This window comes from Cibotium barometz, chromosome 16 (assembly GCF_041138505.1).
Source record: "Cibotium barometz isolate CiBa-2024 chromosome 16, ASM4113850v1, whole genome shotgun sequence".
NCBI lineage: Eukaryota > Viridiplantae > Streptophyta > Polypodiopsida > Cyatheales > Cibotiaceae > Cibotium > Cibotium barometz.
In genome coordinates, this window is record NC_141061.1 from 31,851,858 (window position 1) to 31,872,529 (window position 20,672).

The 20,672-nt window shown below is 41.3% G+C and overlaps 1 protein-coding gene across 2 annotated transcripts; it reads left to right on the forward strand.

Moving 5' to 3' along the window:
* Positions 1–9,665: 9,665 nt before the first annotated feature.
* On the forward strand, positions 9,666–11,800 carry LOC147630561 (delta(12)-acyl-lipid-desaturase-like). Of its 2 annotated transcripts, none has more exons than XM_086810468.1 (2): positions 9,666–9,741; positions 10,327–11,800. In XM_086810468.1, exon 2 carries the CDS (start codon positions 10,363–10,365, stop codon positions 11,488–11,490), a length of 1,128 nt encoding a protein of 375 aa, XP_086666594.1. In that variant the 5' UTR covers positions 9,666–9,741; positions 10,327–10,362; the 3' UTR covers positions 11,491–11,800. The 2 variants fall into 2 exon arrangements, with proteins under 2 accessions (XP_086666594.1, XP_086666595.1); XM_086810469.1 differs by lacking the exon at positions 9,666–9,741 and adding an exon at positions 9,748–9,884.
* Positions 11,801–20,672: the final 8,872 nt, after the last annotated feature.

The following is a 20,672-nucleotide window of genomic DNA, read 5'->3' on the forward strand; positions in this document are numbered from 1 at the left end:
AATGAAGTGTCATTAATTTTTAAGTCAAAAATAAATATAACTTTAAGTATATATTTAAGTACAAATAATATTATAAGTAACTATGTAAATAATATAATATAATAATAATAATATAATGTAACAAGAAATAGAAGTATGATTTATTATTTATTATATTTTAATGAAGTGTCCTTTATTTACTAGAGTATAAACAAGTATAAAAATAAATATAAGTTTATAGATATTTATTAGTGTAAGTATAAATATGAGTATAAATTATAGATTAAACTCATTTATACTATCTATTCTCTAGCTCTCTCTTTGTGTGCTAGCTCTCCCCACTACCCATCATGGCCGCCTCCCCTGCTTTCGCCGCGTGGATTAGCAGCACTCGCTATGCTCACCTTGGGGACTAGATCTACCCTAGGTTTTGCAAGAGTTTAGACCTCTAGGCTGTCATCTTCACCTTAGACCCAAACTCCACCTTGCTAGCTGCATTTTGCGAAGTAATGGACGACTTCACCTACTCTATCCCAAATTCCACCTTGAGTTGGATTCCTTTGGAGTTCCTCTTCAGCATGAAGAGTGGATCCAACCACAAGAAGGCTGTGAACAGAGCTCTAGCTCATGTCGGACAAGATTTCCGCACTACCGCTGTCCCAACCTCCTATGAAGAGCACATCCAACTCGATCTCATTGAGCGGGATATTGCTTTTTCTATTTACATCTTGAACTCTAATGTTCAAGAGCCAGAGGATGATGACATCTAGGATCTCCCTCTAGTGGAATACATAGACACAGAGCTAGAGAGGAGACTACTCTAGACCCTATCATTGAGGCCGCAGAGAGCTCTCGCATGGCGCTTTCATCCATCCAGCCTGCTGAAACCCAAAGTCACGTGACCCACCACTAGCTTCATTAAGTGCCATCACCATTGAAGGGGTGGAGTACCTCCTCATGCAGGATGTGTTGAAGCTCTTGGACTTGAGGGAGGAGGAACTATATAGTATACTTGTGCGAGATGCCAGTGATGATGATTTCCTCGACTTTGATTACCAAGAAGCCCTACCACAAGTTGATGAGATAGGGCGATATGATGAAAGTAGTGTAGATGATATCTCTACTATCATTGCCATTCAGAAGAAGATTGAGGATGTAGCTCCTTAATATGAGATCACAGATGAAGAGTTCGAGCGCTTGTAGAATAAACACTTCAGACCTCAACCACAGCATGCGACACCTGTGGTCCAGCTGTCGAACAATGGCAGACCCATCCCAGGAGTAGATCTGGAGGCACCCTTGCAGAAGGAGCTGGACGAAGCAAAAAAGGTATCTCCTTTTACCAATTGCTCCCTAGATTTAATATTTAGGGCCTCTAGGGCATGTAGACCCCACATGTATGATCCCATGCCCATCAGAGAATGGGACATGTACTGTCCGAAGGCTCGCGTGGGAAGCCTTGAATCTGCAAAAATCAGGGCTTCCCACGCCAGCCTTCGAACAGTGCGCTTCCCAGCCTCTAATGGGCATGGGATCATACATGTGGGGTCTACATGCCCTAGAGGCCCTAAATATCAAATTTGGGGCTATTCTTTAAAAAAACTATCCTCTCCCATGCATTGCATGATCGATGCTAACATCAATTTTATTTTGCAGGAAATTGTGTATCTTGATGAATTTGCATCGAGGCAGAGTGGAAGATCTGGGGGCCAAGGAAGGGTTCAGGACTCTGCACTCAAGGAGTACATTGGCAAACTTGCTAATGATGTGATAGTCTTCCACAAGACTTGCTCTCCGGGGTATGCGGAGAACTTTTTGAAGATTAAAGCACTTACAAAGGGTGTTGCATTCAAAGTTATTCCGACTAAATCAAGTTTGGGAAAAGTTATTCTACTTTGACACTCAAAGTTACTTTACTTATTCTCGACTCAAAGGTCAGGGCCTTTTTTTTCTATGGTGGCCCATGGCATTGTTGCGGGGGTACAAGATCCCACTGTCATCAAGGCAGAGCTTGAAGGGTTCCATGTTTTGATTCCATCCATCAAGGCAACTTCAGAGTCTGGAGAGCCTAGTAGTAAGAAGCCTAGGATATAGCTATGATGATTATGTAACTTTGATGACTATGTTTTGATGACCATGTAATTTTTTATGCTATGAATGGAAATTTGGGTTACATAGTTTTTTGTTTGATACATGTCTTGTAATGTATTTTATTAGTTGACTCAAGAAAATAAATTAAAATTACACACATAGCTCAAATAAAAATTAGATCCATTCGAAGACGCATATAAATTAACAAATTATATAAACTCAAATTAAAAGAGACTTATTTGCAATACAAGATAAGAGATTTTTTTTATAAATATACATCAAGCTTTACATAACTTTTGAGAATTACAGTCATGTGAGATATACAAAAATAAAACTAAAGATCCTGCCTCGGAGGATCTCTCCAGCGTAGCATGCATCGCACCAACTACATGTCCTTTTCAGTGATGGTGATCCTCTTCGAATTGACAGCTGCAAACACTATGTCACCAAAAATGTCCACTGCGTACGCCTTCGTAGCCTCTTGGAGTGCCAAAGCTTGGGATGTCCACCGCGTAGGTAGTGGGCTTGATATGGCCCAGAACCTCCTCACGACACGACATTGCAAATCTTGCATGGTCTCTCGCACCACACATTGGAAGCAGAGCTTCGGTATGAGCAGGTTCACTGTCTTTTGGTATTTTCTAATCTCACAGAGAGCCACAGTGCCAGGCTTCCACCTACGCTTACAATGTTGCTGCTTATGGTGGTTGGACGGGGGGTACTCCACGTCCCACCTTGGGGGGCCAAACTCTCCTAGCAGTTTGCTTGGTGCAAGCCATGCTCTTGGAGGTGAGAGAGAGAAATGAACGATGAGAAATGAGGTGAAATGAGGGTTACTTCCATAATTTAGATGAAAATTTATATAATGTGTACATATAAGTATCATGGAACACCTCCTAGATAAAATATCAACCCCATCATAGGTCTGTAGGGCCCTTCTCCTAAGGCTCACGTGTATAGACCTGGTATTAAAAAAAGCAAGCCTCTACACACGAGCCTTAGCACAAGGGCCCTATAGGTCTTTGATAGGGGTGATATTTTATCTAAGACATGTAAACTATATGATCTATGCACAGAATAAATTTCAACCCATTCTAATCACTGCACACCATGCATCAATTTTTTCTGGGAAAAAAATCGTAAAAAATAGCACTTGCACATGCACATGGACTTACTTGCACATGCATATGCATGCTCATGATGTAAGCCAAATGATCTATGCACAAAACAAATTTTAGCCCATTATGATCTATGCACACCATGCGTCAATTTTTCCTACACATGCACATGCACTTACAATTTTTTTTCCAGGAAAATATAAGAATATACACTGACATTAGAAATGAAGAAAACTCAAAATATTCAAATCAATGGGAAAGTCCAATACACAACATTGGAAACAAGGAAACTTAAAATATCCAAATCCGGTACATTGCATAAAGTACAACTAGTTGAGTAGAACTGAAGGAAAATGTGAAGGAAAACTGAAGGAAAACGTGAAAACACAAAACGATACACAAGCATTTACACAGATCTTCAAACCATGTCATGGTTAAGGTTGAATGCATCACTATTGTTACGAATCCTACGAAGAAGAGTGATATCTGAGGGCTTGAGTGATATCTGAGGGCTTGAGTGTGATGCACTGGGCATGGATGGCTAACAGCTCACCATCATGCATGAGATCCACCAAGTAACTTTCAGTCGCCTCTTGAAGAGCAAGCAATGCTTGGGCTGACCATCTCTCCACATGATATGCTTGATCTCTTAAAAAGTACCTGTAGTGCTTTCCCCTTTGTAGATCTTGTAGTATTTCTCGCACAACCTCGAAAAAGGTGCCTTGGGTATAATAAACTCGGGAGTCTTCTGGAACCTCCTAATTTCACGAAGAGTGGCGGTGCTTGGTCTCAATCTTCTCTTCTTATGCGTAGGTGGATGAGCATTTCCAGCTAGAGGAACAGCGGGAGTAGCTTTCCTAGCTGGAGCAGCAGGAGGAGCTTAGGTTGCATCATTGTCGGTGTCAGTATGTTTACTAGATCCGGATGAATGAACCGGTTTCTTGGAAGGCATCTTGTTTGCTCTTTTCTTAGTACGCGCCATACTCACAAGCTAGAAGGAATGGAGAGAAATGGAGGAATGGAGAAAAATGATAGAAGTGCCTTTATTTATAAATGGAACTTACCATAAGTTATTGACACTTACTTTTAACAAATATCAACACTATCAAAAAGTTATCCATGTTGACTTTAGTAAATAATTATTTTGAAAAAGTTATCCATGTTGACTTTAGCAAACACCTATTTCTTCAAAACATTGGATTGCTCCAATACTCTCATAAACATAGAATGTTATTTCATAATTACAATTCTATCGATATTTCCATTAAGACCATATTAGGGAGTTTGGGAAAATCCCAATTCCCATTTTTCAAGATCAAAAAATGGGGGGCATAGTGGATCCTTTTAAGATTTTGTCAAAACCCCCTCATGTAACATATTATTGGAAAGCTCTTGAAGAGTAGGTTCTAAATCCACAATCTCCGATAAATTTGGAATTGGTATGCTCAAGATACACCAAAAAGTAGATGGAAAAGAAAATTCCCAAAGTAATAGGATTTTCCCAAACTCCCTAATATGGTCTTCATTTGCTACCGACTCTCTCTTGGGTTGTCAACCATTCTGCATGATGTTCTTTGGCCATGCTATTTTCATATCTTGCTTTCCTCACTTCATATATTGCCATGTGCGAACAGCTTCTGTATCATTGGATTCGGACTTTATTAATTTGTCCTCATATCTTATCTCTATTCTCTTATACCACCATTGGAATAACTGCCTCATAGGATTAGAATCATTGATTCCACCTCCATGTGCCGTTGCTTTTTGGAATCCGCATCGAGCTTGCCAATGAGATCGCTCCATGCCTTGTGTGGACCATATCGCCAAACTTTCTTGTTTAGCAAAGTATGGACCATGAGCCTCAAGTATGTAATACATTCAAAAACACAAGATCCACAATTAAACTCAAAATATTACATTCACAATTTAATTATAAAAATGAAATGGAGACCACTCTGACCATATAGTGTGTAATGCAATTTGAAGTCCATGCCTCTGTCATTGAGTTATGAAAGTTTACATCCGCCTCTTTAAATGCATTGGCATCATCAGAATTGAATATCATCTTTTGTAAAAGTGGTGCCAATTTATCAAGTGCAATCCACACATTTACCTTTGCTATCCACGTTTGTCCCCCATTGCTCCGATCAAGGACAGCCATGTGTAGTTTTTTCCATGCTTCGTACTTCTCTGGTTGTTTTACAAACAACTTACCATCTTCATCTCGTGGTGGAAATTAGCCTTCGCTCCCCCAAAACACGGTTTGCATGGAAAATTTTCACTCTTTCTTGACTTTTTTTCTCGTACTTTTTTATTTCTACTTGGCCCCAATGCAATCCAACATCAGACAAGACTTGTTCTACCTTCTTGCATGTTGCATCAGCATCTAAAGCAAGCTACATCTTGTAGGCAAAAACACGTACTCAAACACCAACTTCTCTATTATCCTTACTATGCAATGCAAGGCGCAAAAGTGGACCCTTCCCACTTAGGATCTAATGGCACAAACATTCAATTCCTTTTAACACAAAATGCTTAAAAAATGCTCACCAAAAAAATACACCCTATTAGTAGCAACATGCTAACATATGCCAACATATGGGTGGTTGATTTTTTTGGGTGAAGTTCCAATCTCAATAGTTGCATGCTTAGTGATGCTTAGTGTATTTGAATGAGTTTGGAGTAAATTTGGAAGAGTTTGGGAGCCAAGGTATATGAAAATGAATGTTTAATAAAGTTTTTGAGCATCAAGGTTAAAAAATAAAATACCTTAGAGGGTTTAGGGCTCTTTAAACCTTTTATAGGCAAGAAAAAAATGTGGGAGAAAATGGTTTACATCCCTTGCCAAGTAGGCCTAACCCACCAATTCATATAATAAAAGAATTGAACCTTCTAATTTGTATCTTTTAGCAACTGTGCGTGCATTTTCAACCTTCATTCTAGGTTAACAATGAGATTATGGTCAAAAGGTACATCAACCTCATATGAAAGGCATCCCTAAAACTTGTTTGCAATGTGTATTTGTATTCTTATGCATTATTGGCCATGAGAACAGTATATCAATGTGTTAAAGAAGCAATATGCAGATAAGAAGAGGACAGAGAGAAAATTCGAAGAAGTAGATATGGTCTTCATTCGAGTATCCCCCATGAGTAACAATATGTTAAATGTGTTAAAGACATGAGTAACAATATGTTAAATGTGTTAAAGACATGAGTAACAATATGTTAATGTGTTAAAGACATGAATAGCAGTATTTTATTGTGTTAAAGACATGAGTGGTTGATTTTTTATGTGAAGTTGCAATCAACATTTGCATTTCAATGAGTTTGATTCTCCCAACTTTTCTAGCTCCTTGTTTATCGCAACAAGAACTCTTTAACTTTACACCTTGCGTAATGATGTTATTTCCCCATGCATTAATAGAAATCCTTTATATGATTTATTAAGTGTCATAGCTAGTAATTGTCTTTTTCATAGACCCCTTTCCACCGAGTTATACATCAACTTCTAAACAAGATTTTATGTGGAAGTTCATAATTTGATGTATGACATGTCTTTTAAAGGTTGAGTGGATTAATATATGTTAGTGGAGTGCAATTTTAAGTGGTTCACTTAACACAATAGATAACTCCATCTCCTACAATTGCAATTTTTGCATGTTAAAAGATTTATCTAGCTCATTACGTACAATGATGTCATGCAGAGATTTTGTCAAATTACAATACATTTGGGTCTACAAAGAGAACTAATAAAAGTGATAATAGCTTGTGTCCTTTTGTCGAGATAAAACCTGAAAACATTTAGATGCCATGTGGAACACATGGAGCTCTTTGAATTGAAGTTAAATGTACCTTTGAGTATATTGAAAAACAACAATGAGGTGACCTAAAGAAGATGTTATACATCCCAAGACATAAAAAGAAGCGATTTATGCAACAAAAGATTTCAATGATTGGGACAATGTGTGAGAGACCCATACACTTGTCAATCCATCCCAAGGTTGATTAAAAACATGTACATCATATATAAGGGTAATTCTTGACATAATTCAAATTTATTAATGTTTGAAGACTTTGCACGGGTAACTTGTTGATTTATACAACTAGTGGGCTGACCATGCTTCACACGTATATGATTCCCATCTTGATATTTTTTAAATTCCTAAAGTCATAGGAGCCTACCTCTCCTCGAACCTCCAAATTGCCTCCCGAACCTCCAAATTATTGCCACATGGCAACTTCGTGAAATTCTTCCTTTATATAATATAAAGAAGGCAACGTGGAACTTCAAGTGGGCTTTTGATTCATCTCTTTTGAAGTGCACAAGGCATATTCACCTTGCGCTAAGGCAAGTTTGAAAATGAGACTCAATAAGGGGTAGGTAGGGGAGTTTAAATGATTTTAGGTAAGTTGGCCTTTAGTTGCTCTTCAAATGATCAAAGTGTTGGAATTAGTCATTCTCACTATCCATTTTCTTGCACATCTATCAAAGCAATAGCGTGCAAAACAATCCAAAGGGGCACTTTAGATGATCAACCACCATGTCTAACATATGCATGAGAACATAGTGCAAAATCTTCTCACTCAACCAATCCTTTTTACACTCTTTTGTCAAGTTATTTGGGCTTGCCATATGTCACAAGCTACTTGGCCATCTTGCTACAACTGAAAGAAGGGAAAAGTCAAAATTTGCATTAGGCAAGGGTGTAACTAATCAAGTGAATACATAGTGAACTTCTTGGCTAAAAGTCACAAACATGACTCTATTCAATTATGGAAAGTATGTCCCATCTAAAGTCCCTAACACATCATACATGCATGGTTAATGCACTACCCAGAAAATAAAATTTTAGTCCAAGATGCATCGTTGCTCATTATGTTTCATTTTTTATGCACGAAGTGTGTAAAGGGCCTAAGTGAAAGTTTAAATGGGTGTGCCATTGTCACAACCAATCTGATTTTACAATAGGGTGCTTATAGACTTCTTCCCATCTTCAATTTTAGGAAGGACTACCATTGTCCACAAATTTGGGATGAGGGATTTCTCACATCCATACCACCACCCATCCACAATGGGGCCTATACTTAAGGGTGGGGTAACATGCTTGTGGACAAAAGCTTGTGAAAACCACATAGTGCCTCTACATTTGTGGTAGCCGCCATAGTAGGTTTGCTAAGCACACGTCTAGAGAGTGGAAAACCTTCTAGCCTCATGCTGCCAGACAATGACTAGAAATTACAAGAACTAGTCAAAAAAAACATTTGTCAAGTCTATCATTGGAGTAAAAGTTTGCAACTCTATCAACACACTAGCACTGTGATTGGTTGCTCCACAGACTCCAACTTTTTCTCTAGTCTTTTTGTAAACAATCTAGGCGGTGTGCCAAGACCCCAAGTTTTTGTAAACACTCTAGGCGGTTGTTTGCTCCAAGACCCCAAGTTTTTTAGATGTGAAAGTGGGTATTGAAATTAAATGCCGCTTAGGTATATTCAAACCTAGTACCTCCACTTTGAGAGGCATGATACATCGCACACATGATCAGACGCGGCTTGCTCAATGGAGTTCATTCTAGCTCGGTGGAGTGCATTTGACATGTAAAGGTTGATTCGTGACTGTTTCAACCACTCCTTGGATGGCAACCTAGTAGCTTCTCTGCCAAGCTGATCACTCCTTGATTTCTCCATTTTTAGTGGTGATTTCTCCTTTTTTTTTGTGGCATTGCTTCCTTGTGCACAAGATTAGGTTTCAGGTATAGTGGCTTTCTTGCTTCCTTGTGCACAAGATTAGGTTTCAAGTATAGTGGCTTTCTTGCCTCACAAATTAATAGGCATGGTGATTAGCGTTGCCATGTGTGTGGTGTGTGAGCACAACCATTGGCAAGACCCCAAGTTTTCAGATGGTCATTTTCTTATTTTAGACCACTCATGCTCTGTGCAGTGCTCGAGAAAAAACAACATTCCGGTGTATTTTTATCTGCTAGGATGAAGAAAAACCGGCTGTGATTTTAAGTGGCCCTTATTATAAAGGAATGATTTTTTTTAAGTTGCATAAAGTAGAGATTTAGGAATCAAAAACCGGATAGGTATAAGAGTTGTTCTTATTTTGATTGGTTGAAAAATATGTTTTTTTTTTTGGAGGATGGCCCAGGTGGGCTTATGGTGCTAGAGGTGGAGAAAAATGCAAGTAATTTAATTGGCTGTTCTGGGATCCGCCAAAAAGCAAAAAGATAATATTCGTTCAGAAATTCCAGCAACATTATTCTTTCTCCCATTCTTTATAATTATTGGGACCTGGCCAATATATTTTCAAGATAAAAACAAGGCGAAAAATAAGGGAGATTTTTTCTTCCTTGTCCACACCACATCAACGGTGAGGATCGCAAGATTCGAGCTACTAGCGGCGATCCCAAAGCTGCCAAATTTGGGGTGAAAATGGACCATGCACCCGCCAAACTAGCAGTTACGCAACTGGTCCCAAAAATGTATATTACCCTTCTTTGGGCAGTTCAGAAACTGTGTCGCCATAGCCCACAGAGAGAGCTCGACCAAAGGTATGACCCAGTACATTGTTCTCTTTCTAGCGTCTTTACTTCTCGAGTCCCTCCTAGCCCATTTCAGTTTCTTTGTGTCCTTTTCAGTGCCTCTGTCATGCCTGCCTGTTTTGTCCTCTCGCCATAGCCAGAGCTTGATCACGGTGAAGTCTTCATTGCACTACTTTCCATTAATTTATCATAGACTTACGAACCCTTTTGGCTCTTCTTCCAGCCCAATTACTCGTTTTTCCTTCCCTTGCATGTTTCTCTCTTTAATGGGCACTTTTCTGTTACAATTCTCTCCATTTTTTTAAAAAAAAAATAATATGGCATAAATTTGCGAAGTTCCCACACGGGTTCGGCCTTTATAAAATTTCCCCTATTTCTGCATCATTATTTTCAATTTTTCTTTTTGGCTACAAATGTAGCTTGTTTAATTCCTTAAATTCTGTGGTAATCTCGTCTTAGAATGATTTGTTTATCGGTCAAAGCTCTAGCCTCTCATGCATTTTTTTTTTGCTGATTGTATAGCTCAGGGAATCAAAACCCACATGCCATCATGATCTATCTCAAAACATGTGTTGTGTGTGGTGTTATATGCAGGATCAAGAGATCTTGATCACCGTCAGTTTGTTTATAATGGGTGGTGGAGGAAGGATGCCCCTGCCATGTACAGAGGAGACACAAAGGGCACCATATGCAAAGCCCCCCTTCTCTATGAGCCAGTTGAAGAGGGCGGTTCCCCCCCACTGTTTCAACAGATCTCTGCTCAAGTCTAGCTCCTACTTAGCCATGGATCTCATGATGGCAAGCGCTCTGTTGTACACCAGCACTCTCATAACTTTCCCGGGTGTCATGGGCTGGATCCTTTGGTCTCTGTATTGGGCTGCCCAAGGATGCATCCTCACAGGAGTGTGGGTCATAGCCCATGAGTGTGGCCACCATGCTTTCAGTGACTACACCTTGGTCGATGACACCGTTGGCCTTATTTTGCACTCCTGCCTCCTTGTGCCCTATTTCTCTTGGAAGTACAGTCACAGACGACATCACAGCAACACCGGAAGTGTCGATAAAGACGAGGTTTTCGTACCCAAAACAAAAGAAAGGCTAAGCTTCACTCACAAACTCTTCAACAACCCTCTTGGAAGGTTACTTTCCATAATCATCACTCTGACCCTAGGGTGGCCTTGCTACCTTCTCTTCAATGTGTCAGGTAGACCCTATGACAGGTTTGCCTCCCATTTTGATCCCAATGCTCCGATCTTCAACAACAGAGAGAGGCTACAAGTGTTGATCAGTGATGTGTCCCTGGTGGGGGTAGGGATCTGTCTATACAAGATGGCTTGTGCATATGGCCTCACATGGTTGCTCAAGGTTTATGCAGTCCCTCTATTGATTGTGAATGGGTTTTTAGTGCTCATCACTTTTCTGCAGCACACCCACCCTGCTCTTCCTCATTACTCGGAAGCCGAGTGGGAGTGGCTACGTGGAGCTTTGTCGACTGTGGATCGCGACTACGGCATCCTCAACCATGTGTTTCATCACATCACCGACACCCATGTTACACATCACATCTTTTCTACCATGCCACACTACCATGCAGCAGAAGCAACCAAGGCAATCAAGCCCGTTTTGGGCAACTACTACCAGTTTGATAGCACACCAGTCCCTGCCGCCTTGTGGCGGGAATTTAAAGAGTGCGTGTTCGTGGAGGCTGATTCTCCTAAGGAGAGTGGAATTCTCTGGTATACAAATAAGCTCAATTAATTAAATGGATGGAGGGCAGATTCCTTTCTAATGCATATTACTCCAGGTCAAATAGGAAGCTCAGCTCTGTAGATTTGAAGGTGGGTTTAGTTTTCAACCCTTGATTCTAAGGAAAGTACAAAGATTCCACCTTTCCTCTGTAGAGGCTAAGTTATTAAATCCTTATAAGATTTGGGGACTCCTAATAAGTCTATCATGACAATGAAGGGCTCAAATGGCTAAGTTACCACTAATTTGTAGTATTTTGGCAAAATATCTCCGCTGTAAAATCATATCATAGCAATCTGAAGAACTGAAGTAATCAAAACTATCAATGTTTTAAGTATCAAAATTTTCTGGAGGCTTCAAGTAATGCAAAAGCATCTTTCAAGCAATCCAAAAGACCATAACGGCGCAAGGGTGCCTAAGCTTGTAAAGACATTTTTGAGGCCCCTATTGCATGGTTATCATTTTGCACATCTGTGATGATGCTTGTCATGAGAGAGTAATGTAGTATCTTAGAGTTTATGTGGCATGTTGAGTAATGTAGCATTTGAAGAGTACATGGCCAAGTGATTAGAGTTCATAGGGATGGATTGACAGCTTTCTAAATAGAGTCCACAAGGTTGTTGGAAGGCATTCTCCAAAGAGGCATATCTACCTGTGTGATGATAGACATGTGTTGATGAGGTACCTTTTCTCAATTTGAGAGCCCTTTCTCATATCAAGGCATGACTCAATTTGCCAAGGAAAATTGAGCCTTTCCTCATCAAGTCAAAGAAGGGTATAGTAAAATGCTTTTCTTTCGAAGGGTAAAATTTTATGTCCCCTTATCTAAGGGTAAAATGCCTCAAGAAGGGTTCCGAAGGCGTCAACAAATTCGAGGCCTAGATCCATTGTTCTATCTAGTATTTCTCTCTCATATCCTCATGTTCTCTCTCTAATAAGCCTATTCTCTTATAGGGATTATCTGCATCAGAAATAGGCTGATCTATGATGTCGTTTGAAATCTGCATAGGCTGAATATTTGACTCATTAGGACTTACATTTGAATTCCTACCTGTAAACAGAGGCAACAATGTATCAAATACATCCCGTGAGCTCACACCTGTCTCTTTGGTACATGATAACAAAGGCTGCACAGCATCTTCCACAAAAACATCTCGACTAATCAAGATACGCTTTGACTGCGGATGATACAATCTGTAACCCTTGCTCTCAGCACTATAACCAACAAAAATGCAATTGACAGCCTTATCATCCAATTTTCTGCGTTGTTGCACAGGCACTAAAGCATAGGCCAAGCAACCAAAGACACGCAAGTGACTAATAGAAGGCTTCCTGCCATGCCAAGCTTCGTATGGAGTAATAGACTGCAAGGCCTTAGTGGGACACTTGTTGAGTACATATGCAGCACACATGACAGCCTCAAACCAAAACGCATGTGGCAAAGCTTGGCTCTTGACCATACATCGTGCCATCTCCATAAGTGACCTATTCTTCCTCTCAGCAACACCATTTTGCTGAGGGGTATATGACACTGTACATTGGTGTTTTATCCCACGACTAGCCAGAAATGCATCAAACTCTTTAGACATGTACTCCCCCCCTCGATCAGAACGGAGGGTGCCCACATTACAATTGGATACATTTTCAACCATAAGCAAAAACTGTTTGAAGCACAAAAACACTTCGGACTTTGCCTTCAGTGGATATATTCATGCATGCCTTGAGTAATCATCAATAAAAGTCACGAAGTACAAGTGTTTACCAAATGACGGAGTTTGCATAGGCCCACATACATCACTATGTACAAGCTGCAATTTGCGAGTGGCCCACACAGAACCATCCTTTGGAAACGCAGAACGCTGCATTTTGCCCAAAATACAGCCTTCACAAACATGTTTCAATGGTGCCTCAAGAGGGGGCAATGAAGCAACCATATCAAATTTCTGCAAACGCAACAAACTAGCAAAGTTCAGATGACCAAAACGAGCATGCCATAGTTTTGCATCTGAAACTGCCTTTTCATCAGAAACTGCATTTGCTGAATCTTCCACACACTTGTCATAAGAATTGAGCCTATACAGCCCACGAAACAAGGTGCCAAATACAATAATCGTATCACCAGAAGTCAAATCATGAACAGTACATCTGTCATCCACAAATTTGACTACAAGTCCAAGTCTAGCAAGTGCAGAGACAGACAATAGATTCTTCTTTATCCCTGGCACATACAAAGCATCTGAAAGTGTGAAAGCGCTGCCATTTGCAATAGTAAGCATAATTTTACCAATGCCCTTCACTGGGTAAGAAGCATTATTGGCACATGTGACAGTATTCCCATTAGGGATAGCCTCAAGAGAAGTGAACATATCACGATGCGAGGTAATGTGCTTTGTAGCACCACTGTCAAAATATCATACATGAGAGTCAACAGAAACTGCCAAACATGCATCATGTACAGATGGGTCATACTGGCAATATACGCTAAACGCCCATTCTGTATCCTGCACAACATTTGCAGAATCTGCATTTGTAGAAGCATCCGCTATTGTGGCTGCATTTGACTCTTTCTTCTTTGCCTCTTTAGTCTTTAGCTTAGGGAAATTCTTAATGACATGATCATTTTTGCCTTACAATAGTTGCACCTGGTCTTTTTCTTGCCTTTACCTTGATTGCACTTTCTGTCAAACGTAACATCACCCCACATATTCGTTCAGCTAAAACAGCAAAACAGGCTTGGGATATTCTAGCTGGTTTGTATGCAGGTCGTATAACGAGGCAAAAATCGCTTACCTACGTAAAGAGCTAGAATTGAAGATTATGCAAGAAGATGATGACATGAATGTTTTTCTTGCTGAGATTAAAGATCTCAAAGAGCAGTTGATTTCTGCAGGTGAGATTATTCCTGGTCATTCTCTTGTGCAGACTGTTCTTGATGCTTTACCTGAGACATATCAGACTTTTGCTTCCACGTGGAGACTTCTTAATGAGGATAGACCTGATGCTGTCAAGTATGATACTTTAGTCAACAAGCTCTTGCAAGAAGCGCAGTCCAGGCAAAACAGGGCCAGGCAGCGTGCAGTTGATCAAGCATTTATTGCTGCCCAGCAGCAGAGAAGAAGTGGTAACCAAAACATGCTGCATCATGTATGCCCAAAGTGGGTAGTTGCTGTCTCTATCCAGTTTGTCTTCAGCAGACAACATGTGAAATACATCATTGTTGTTATCAGCCATGGCCACTGACTGAAACTGATGCAAAAGCTACCTGTAAATGAAGCAAAGACTGAACAAAAGACAACTTGTGCTATGTAGCACGGTCCACATTAGAACACGTATGCCTGTTTTGCAGAAAACTGCACTGTCGAAATTTCTACAGAAAATGACAAAAACACCTGTGTAAAACTTGAAATCCAAAAACGGAGCCCGAAACGACCTCAGATGCAAATTCTGAGAACGCCAAGCCCAATGGGCTTATTTGCAGAGTATAGGGACCTGCAAAGCGCTCGTGAAAGCTCACCTCAATCAGAGAACGTGAGTCAGAGGGTGCCGGCGGCATAGCCCTGGGAGCCGATGCCTGCTCTGATACCAATTGTTGGAATTAGGGTTGCAGGAAAGCATACAAAGCTTGGAGAAGAAGAAGCAAGAATGCACACAACACAAAGTATTAGATTGTGTCAATGTACAGAAGATAAGTTAGCCCTAGAATGATGGACGTATATACAAGCCGGGGGAAAAAACCTCCTAAAGAGGGAAAAAGTGCCCCGGCGGTCCTAAGTGTGTTCACACACATCACTGCCTATATATATGGCAACAATTATAATCTCTGATCAGATCAGCTCTGGACATCCAAGCATTGATGTCTCTGTCCTCCCAAATATCCCACCAACAGCATATTCCTTTCCTGTGCAATCTCAAAGTCGCTTCAGCTTGGGCATTATCAATTGGGGGGAGGGGAATGCTTGGCCACCAGATAGAGTCTCTCCCATGTACCCCCCATGTGTAGCTAGGCTTCTCAGACAGGATAAGGTCAGTCTTGATAGCATTCTAGGTGGACCAAAGCGAATGGACCAATTGGCTGCCAACTGGTTTCACCAAGTATTTGCTCGCCATAATTGTGAGCGGGGGGAGCTTCTTCCACTTGGGGAATTGTTTAAGTTGGAATTGTTCCAGCTTCCTAGTGATCAACCAGGCCCAGTCCTTCAGAGGGGTAGAGAAAGCTTCTCAGCACCCACTTGGCAGCCATTTTATTAGCCAGATTGGACACGTCTTTGATTCCAAGGCCCCCTTTACCTGTATCCAAACAGCACCATTCCCACCTGACTTTAGGGATTTTCCTAATCCAGGGGTCCCCCCCATAGATAGTTCCTGCAAAGCCTTATGAACTGCAGTAGACCAGAGTCTGGCGGTCTCCAGCAGCTAAGAAAGTAGATGATAGAAGGGATAATGAAGTGGTTAATTACCATCTTTCTACCCAAGTTTAGATGCATTTTCTGCCATCTGGTAAGTTTCTCTTCCACCTTGTTTAGCACCCACATCCATCTTTGCTTCAGGGTGGCCTTGAATCCCATGGGAATGCCCAATAATCTAAAAATTACTCCCTCTTCCAGGACTGCAGCCAGCTTGAATCAGCCAATCAGGCAGCTTGTCAATAAGGGACTTGATACCTGTTTTTTTATGGTTAATGAGACTGATCCAGAAGCCCTGCAGTAAATGTCCAAGCACTCCCAAAAGCACTTTATGCTTATCTCAGTATTGGCAACCATGGCATTAGTATCATCAGCAAACATTTGGGTGCATAGCTGTTTATTGTTGGGCAGAGAGATACCATTCATTTCCCCATTGTCCATCCTATTTTTAATCAGCCAGTTCAGACCATCTGCAGAGTAATAGCATAGAGGAGGGGTGCTAGAGGGCAGCCTTGTTTGATAGATTTGGTTAGGGAGAACGCATCAGAGAGCACACCATTGACGTTCACCCTAGCCGTGGCATTCCCAAAAAGAGTACTCACCATCTGGATGAAGTGCTGACCAGGACCCATGTGTTTAAGGGATTCTAGAACATAATGCCAATCGAGCCTATCATAGGCTTTGTCAAAGCCAATTTTGAAGAAGATGTAGTCCTGTTCAGGTTCTTTTGCATACTCCATACCCTCCCACAAGGTGATAATGGCATCCAGAATGTACCTTCCTTTGATGAATCCCTTCTGCTCCTATCTGATCCAATTCTTTAGATGACTAGATAGTCTCAGCGCAAGGGCCTTGGCAAATATTTTGTAGGCACGGTTTAACATGGTAATCGGTCTCCAATTGCTCAAGTCATTCTTCTCCCCTTTCTTATGGGATAAGTTTTATCCACCCTTCATTGATCGGGTGAGGCAGCACCCCAAAAGAGACAGCCTCCTGCCACACCGCCAGTAAGGGAGACAGCAAGAGATCCTTGAACGTCTTGTAGAATTCAGCGGGCATGCCATCAATCCCCGGGCTTTTCCTCACCTTTAGGCAGTCTATGGCCTTGCCAATCTCTTCCATGGAGATATTGTTTTCTAGCTCTTTAGCAAGTGTATCAGGTATGGTTGGCTTCCTGGCCTGCCCTACAAGAGCTATGCATTTGAGTTGGTCATTGGTCACCCCTCCCCCTTTACTAAATATATTGTTAAAGTACTGGAAGACTCTTGATCTTTTCCCTTCCTCAGAGGTGTTATCCAGATAGTTGGGATCATGCAGTGTAGGGATTGCATCCTTACATTGTTTAACTTTTAGCATTTTGAACATCTCAGGCGTGGGAAGGTCAGCTTTTCTAGCCCACCAATCTCTAAAGAAAAGAAGGGCCTGCTTCTGGGTCACCTCCTCTTCTCTCCTAATTTCAGCCCTAGTGCCAAGAACGGCTTCTTGAATAGCCGCATCTTCCTTATTGGCTACAGCTTTGGTCATTAGCAAAACCCTCGGGAACTCCTACATCAGATGTGAATGTAGAACTGACATTTCTACTTGCCTCTCTGATCATTACCCCGTGATATTAGTGTTGAAAAGGTCTCTAATCAATGGTTCGACACGGATCCTACCCTGTTCAAATGCCTATTGTTCAGGAGGAAGTCAAAGAATGTGGACTGAATTCTTCAACTGCTGTGGCATTACTGTTGAGACATATAATCGCAGTGTTGTGTATGTGGGAAAGCACTCTAGAAGTGCAAGATATTGTGGTGAGATGGAATGCCACATGTAATATTGTATGGTGTGTGAGTGTTGACTAAAAGAGTGGAAAAGGAGTTGCCACATGGATGATGACATGTAAAGTGGGATAAGGCTAGAAAGCCTATATCATTGTATGGTTCATGGAGAATGCAATACAAGGGAATAGTGTTGAGTGTGCAATCTCTCTCTCTCTCTCATGGAGTTTTTAGTGTGGTTTAATCCACCTTAATTATGTTGCTTAATCTATGTCCTTCACCATGATCAATCCCATTTCTAGAATCTTAACATGGTATCAGAGCCAAATGGGCTCTTGGTCATGGGTGATTATTATGTATATTAGCTTGTTTGTGTGTTTCTTTGATTAAACATTAATTTCAGTTATTATGAAAAAAAAATATGCACACTCATATTATCATTTGGATTTGCATTTGTGATGAGGATTTGAGAGGAGATTTGCATTTGTGAGGATTTGAGAGGAGATTTGCATCAAGGAGGTTGCATAGAAGCTGCCCAAGAGAGTTGCAAATGGAGTTTTGCAACATGGAGAGCTTGCTCATCATCAAGGAAGCTGAAAATGGAGATTTCAGCATTATGAAGGCTATGGAGTCTTCATCACCGTCAAGGAGAAGCTGCCAAGAGAAGAAATGCTGCTGATTATGCCTCAAGAAGGTTGGTTTTGTGAAGTTTTGCCTCAAAGTGTTATGTTTGAGCATGGAAAAATGCTCAATGTTGAAGGGTTGCTGGTTGTTGGGATATGTGGATCCCATGGCTCTTGCATTTGGGCAAAGAGCATGTTTTAAGGTGCATGTTTTGCTTGGCTGAAGCAAGTAAGGTTTGAGGCTCAAGATGGAGTCCATGTATGTGCATTAAGAGGAGGATGCACATGTGTTTGCTCATAGAAAATGAGTGAGTGGTGGAAGTAGTGGAAACTTTCACATGTGAATGCACCTTTGGTTTCTCATAGGGAGAAACTCAAAGAAAGAACCCTTGAAGGAGCATGCAAGATAGCATGCATTGTGGAGCTCAATTAGGAGCTCATTATGGCCATGTTAGTGGTCAATGTGAACCTCATGCAAGGGGTTCAAGAGGCAAAGAAGAGGTAGTTGGTGTGTGATGCCAATTACATCAATGTAAGAAATCGCAGCAAAGAGTGTGAAGCCTTGTCCATGAAAGGACAAATGAGGTGCAATCGAGAGAAGGTTTTTTTTACAAGCTCAATGATGAAGCTTGAAGCAGATGCTTTGCAGGTAGAGACAAGTCGCATAGCATGGTTCAGCTTAGCAAGACATCAGCAGGTGACTAAGCAGATGGAGTTCAGCGAAGAAGAATGGAATAGTCCTATACGAGTGCAGACATCATGGTCAACACAGCTAGATAACTTTGACTGCAGCAGACAGATAGCGCTCACACAGAAACTACAGCCGCCCTTAGAGGAGGAGACATAGAACAATGCTCTCACAGACGCGTGAAGTGGGAGAGAGCCCATGCACATTGTGGAGCCAAAGGTCCCATTAAAGGTCAAAGGAGATTTTGCACAGATCTCGGTGAGCAGAAACAGACGAAGAGGGCTGAAGCAAAACAGGCAACAGCGCAAGAAAAGTGGAGGCCTGTTTTCTTGCCTCACACACAAGAAGTAGCATACTGAGGGAGGTTGTGCGACAAGAAGATGAAGGAAACCACTGTGTTTTGCCACGATAGATGGCAGCTCATGCGAAGCAGTGATTAGTGAACGGGAGCTCATGCAACGCCTCCCAGGGAAGACGACCCAACGATGTCAGGAATCTTCAGCTGGAAAAACGCTGGATCTGATGCCAACAAAAGCAAACGACAAAGCATCTACACAGACTACGGCTCGTGGTGGTTACAAGCTCAACGTAATTCATCGCTTGTGTGGTGTGAGAAAAATTAAAAGATAAGGTTTTTTGAAAAAGGCCTTAAGATTTATAATGTCTTGTGTAAAACCACCCATATAAGGGCTGTTCACTTACACTTGTGGTAGTTACATCGGTATGATAAACATAAGAATTATATAAAGGCCTCTAAAGAAGGATGTATCAGCATCATTAACATTTGGTTTTGACACACTCAAGTGCAGCTTGAGATTCAGTGCCCTGAAATAGCGGGTAAATATTGACTTTGGTGGTAAAAGCCGTGGATGTTGATCATTATTTTTTGAGACGGGTGCCCTGTCCTTGCATAGCTCATAAAAAGGTTTGTAAAATTATCTCACCCATGTATATGAGGGTAACTGTGCCCGAGCCTGCATGCTCAAAACGAGATGTGTATTCACCCATTGGTATGAGGGTTGCCTGCCCGAGCTCACCGAGAAGCTCAAAATGTTTGTTGTGATGTGTGTATGAGCGATGCACGTGTGAGGTGCAGGCGCATGGGTTGGCGAACTTCCATGTTCAAATCGGACTCAGTGGTTCCGCTGTGAGCGAGTCGGCTCAAAATGGACTAGGTGTCTAAGATGGTAGACACGCGCACACATGTTTGGATGATGGACACTCCAATGTATCATTGAGGGGGAGTGTTGAGAGATAGCGATTGCGTTTGTGCAATGCTACATTGTATGGATGATGGATGATGGGTGAGTTGTGGAACACCTCGATTAAGAGGGGGTGTTGAGACATATAATCGCGGTGTTGTGTATGTGGGAAAGCACTCTAGAAGTGCAAGATATTGTGGTGAGATGGAATGCCACATGTAATATTGTATGGTGTGTGAGTGTTGACTAAAAGAGTGGAAAAGGAGTTGCCACATGGATGATGACATGTAAAGTGGGATAAGGCTAGAAAGCCTATATCATTGTATAGTTCATGGAGAATGCAATACAAGGGAATAGTGTTGAGTGTGCAATCTCTCTCTCTCTCTCATGGAGTTTTTAGTGTGGTTTAATCCACCTTAATTATGTTGCTTAATCTATGTCCTTCACCATGATCAATCCCATTTCTAGAATCTTAACAATTACCCCGGCAAGGGCTTGGAGTCTGGCCATCAAATCTA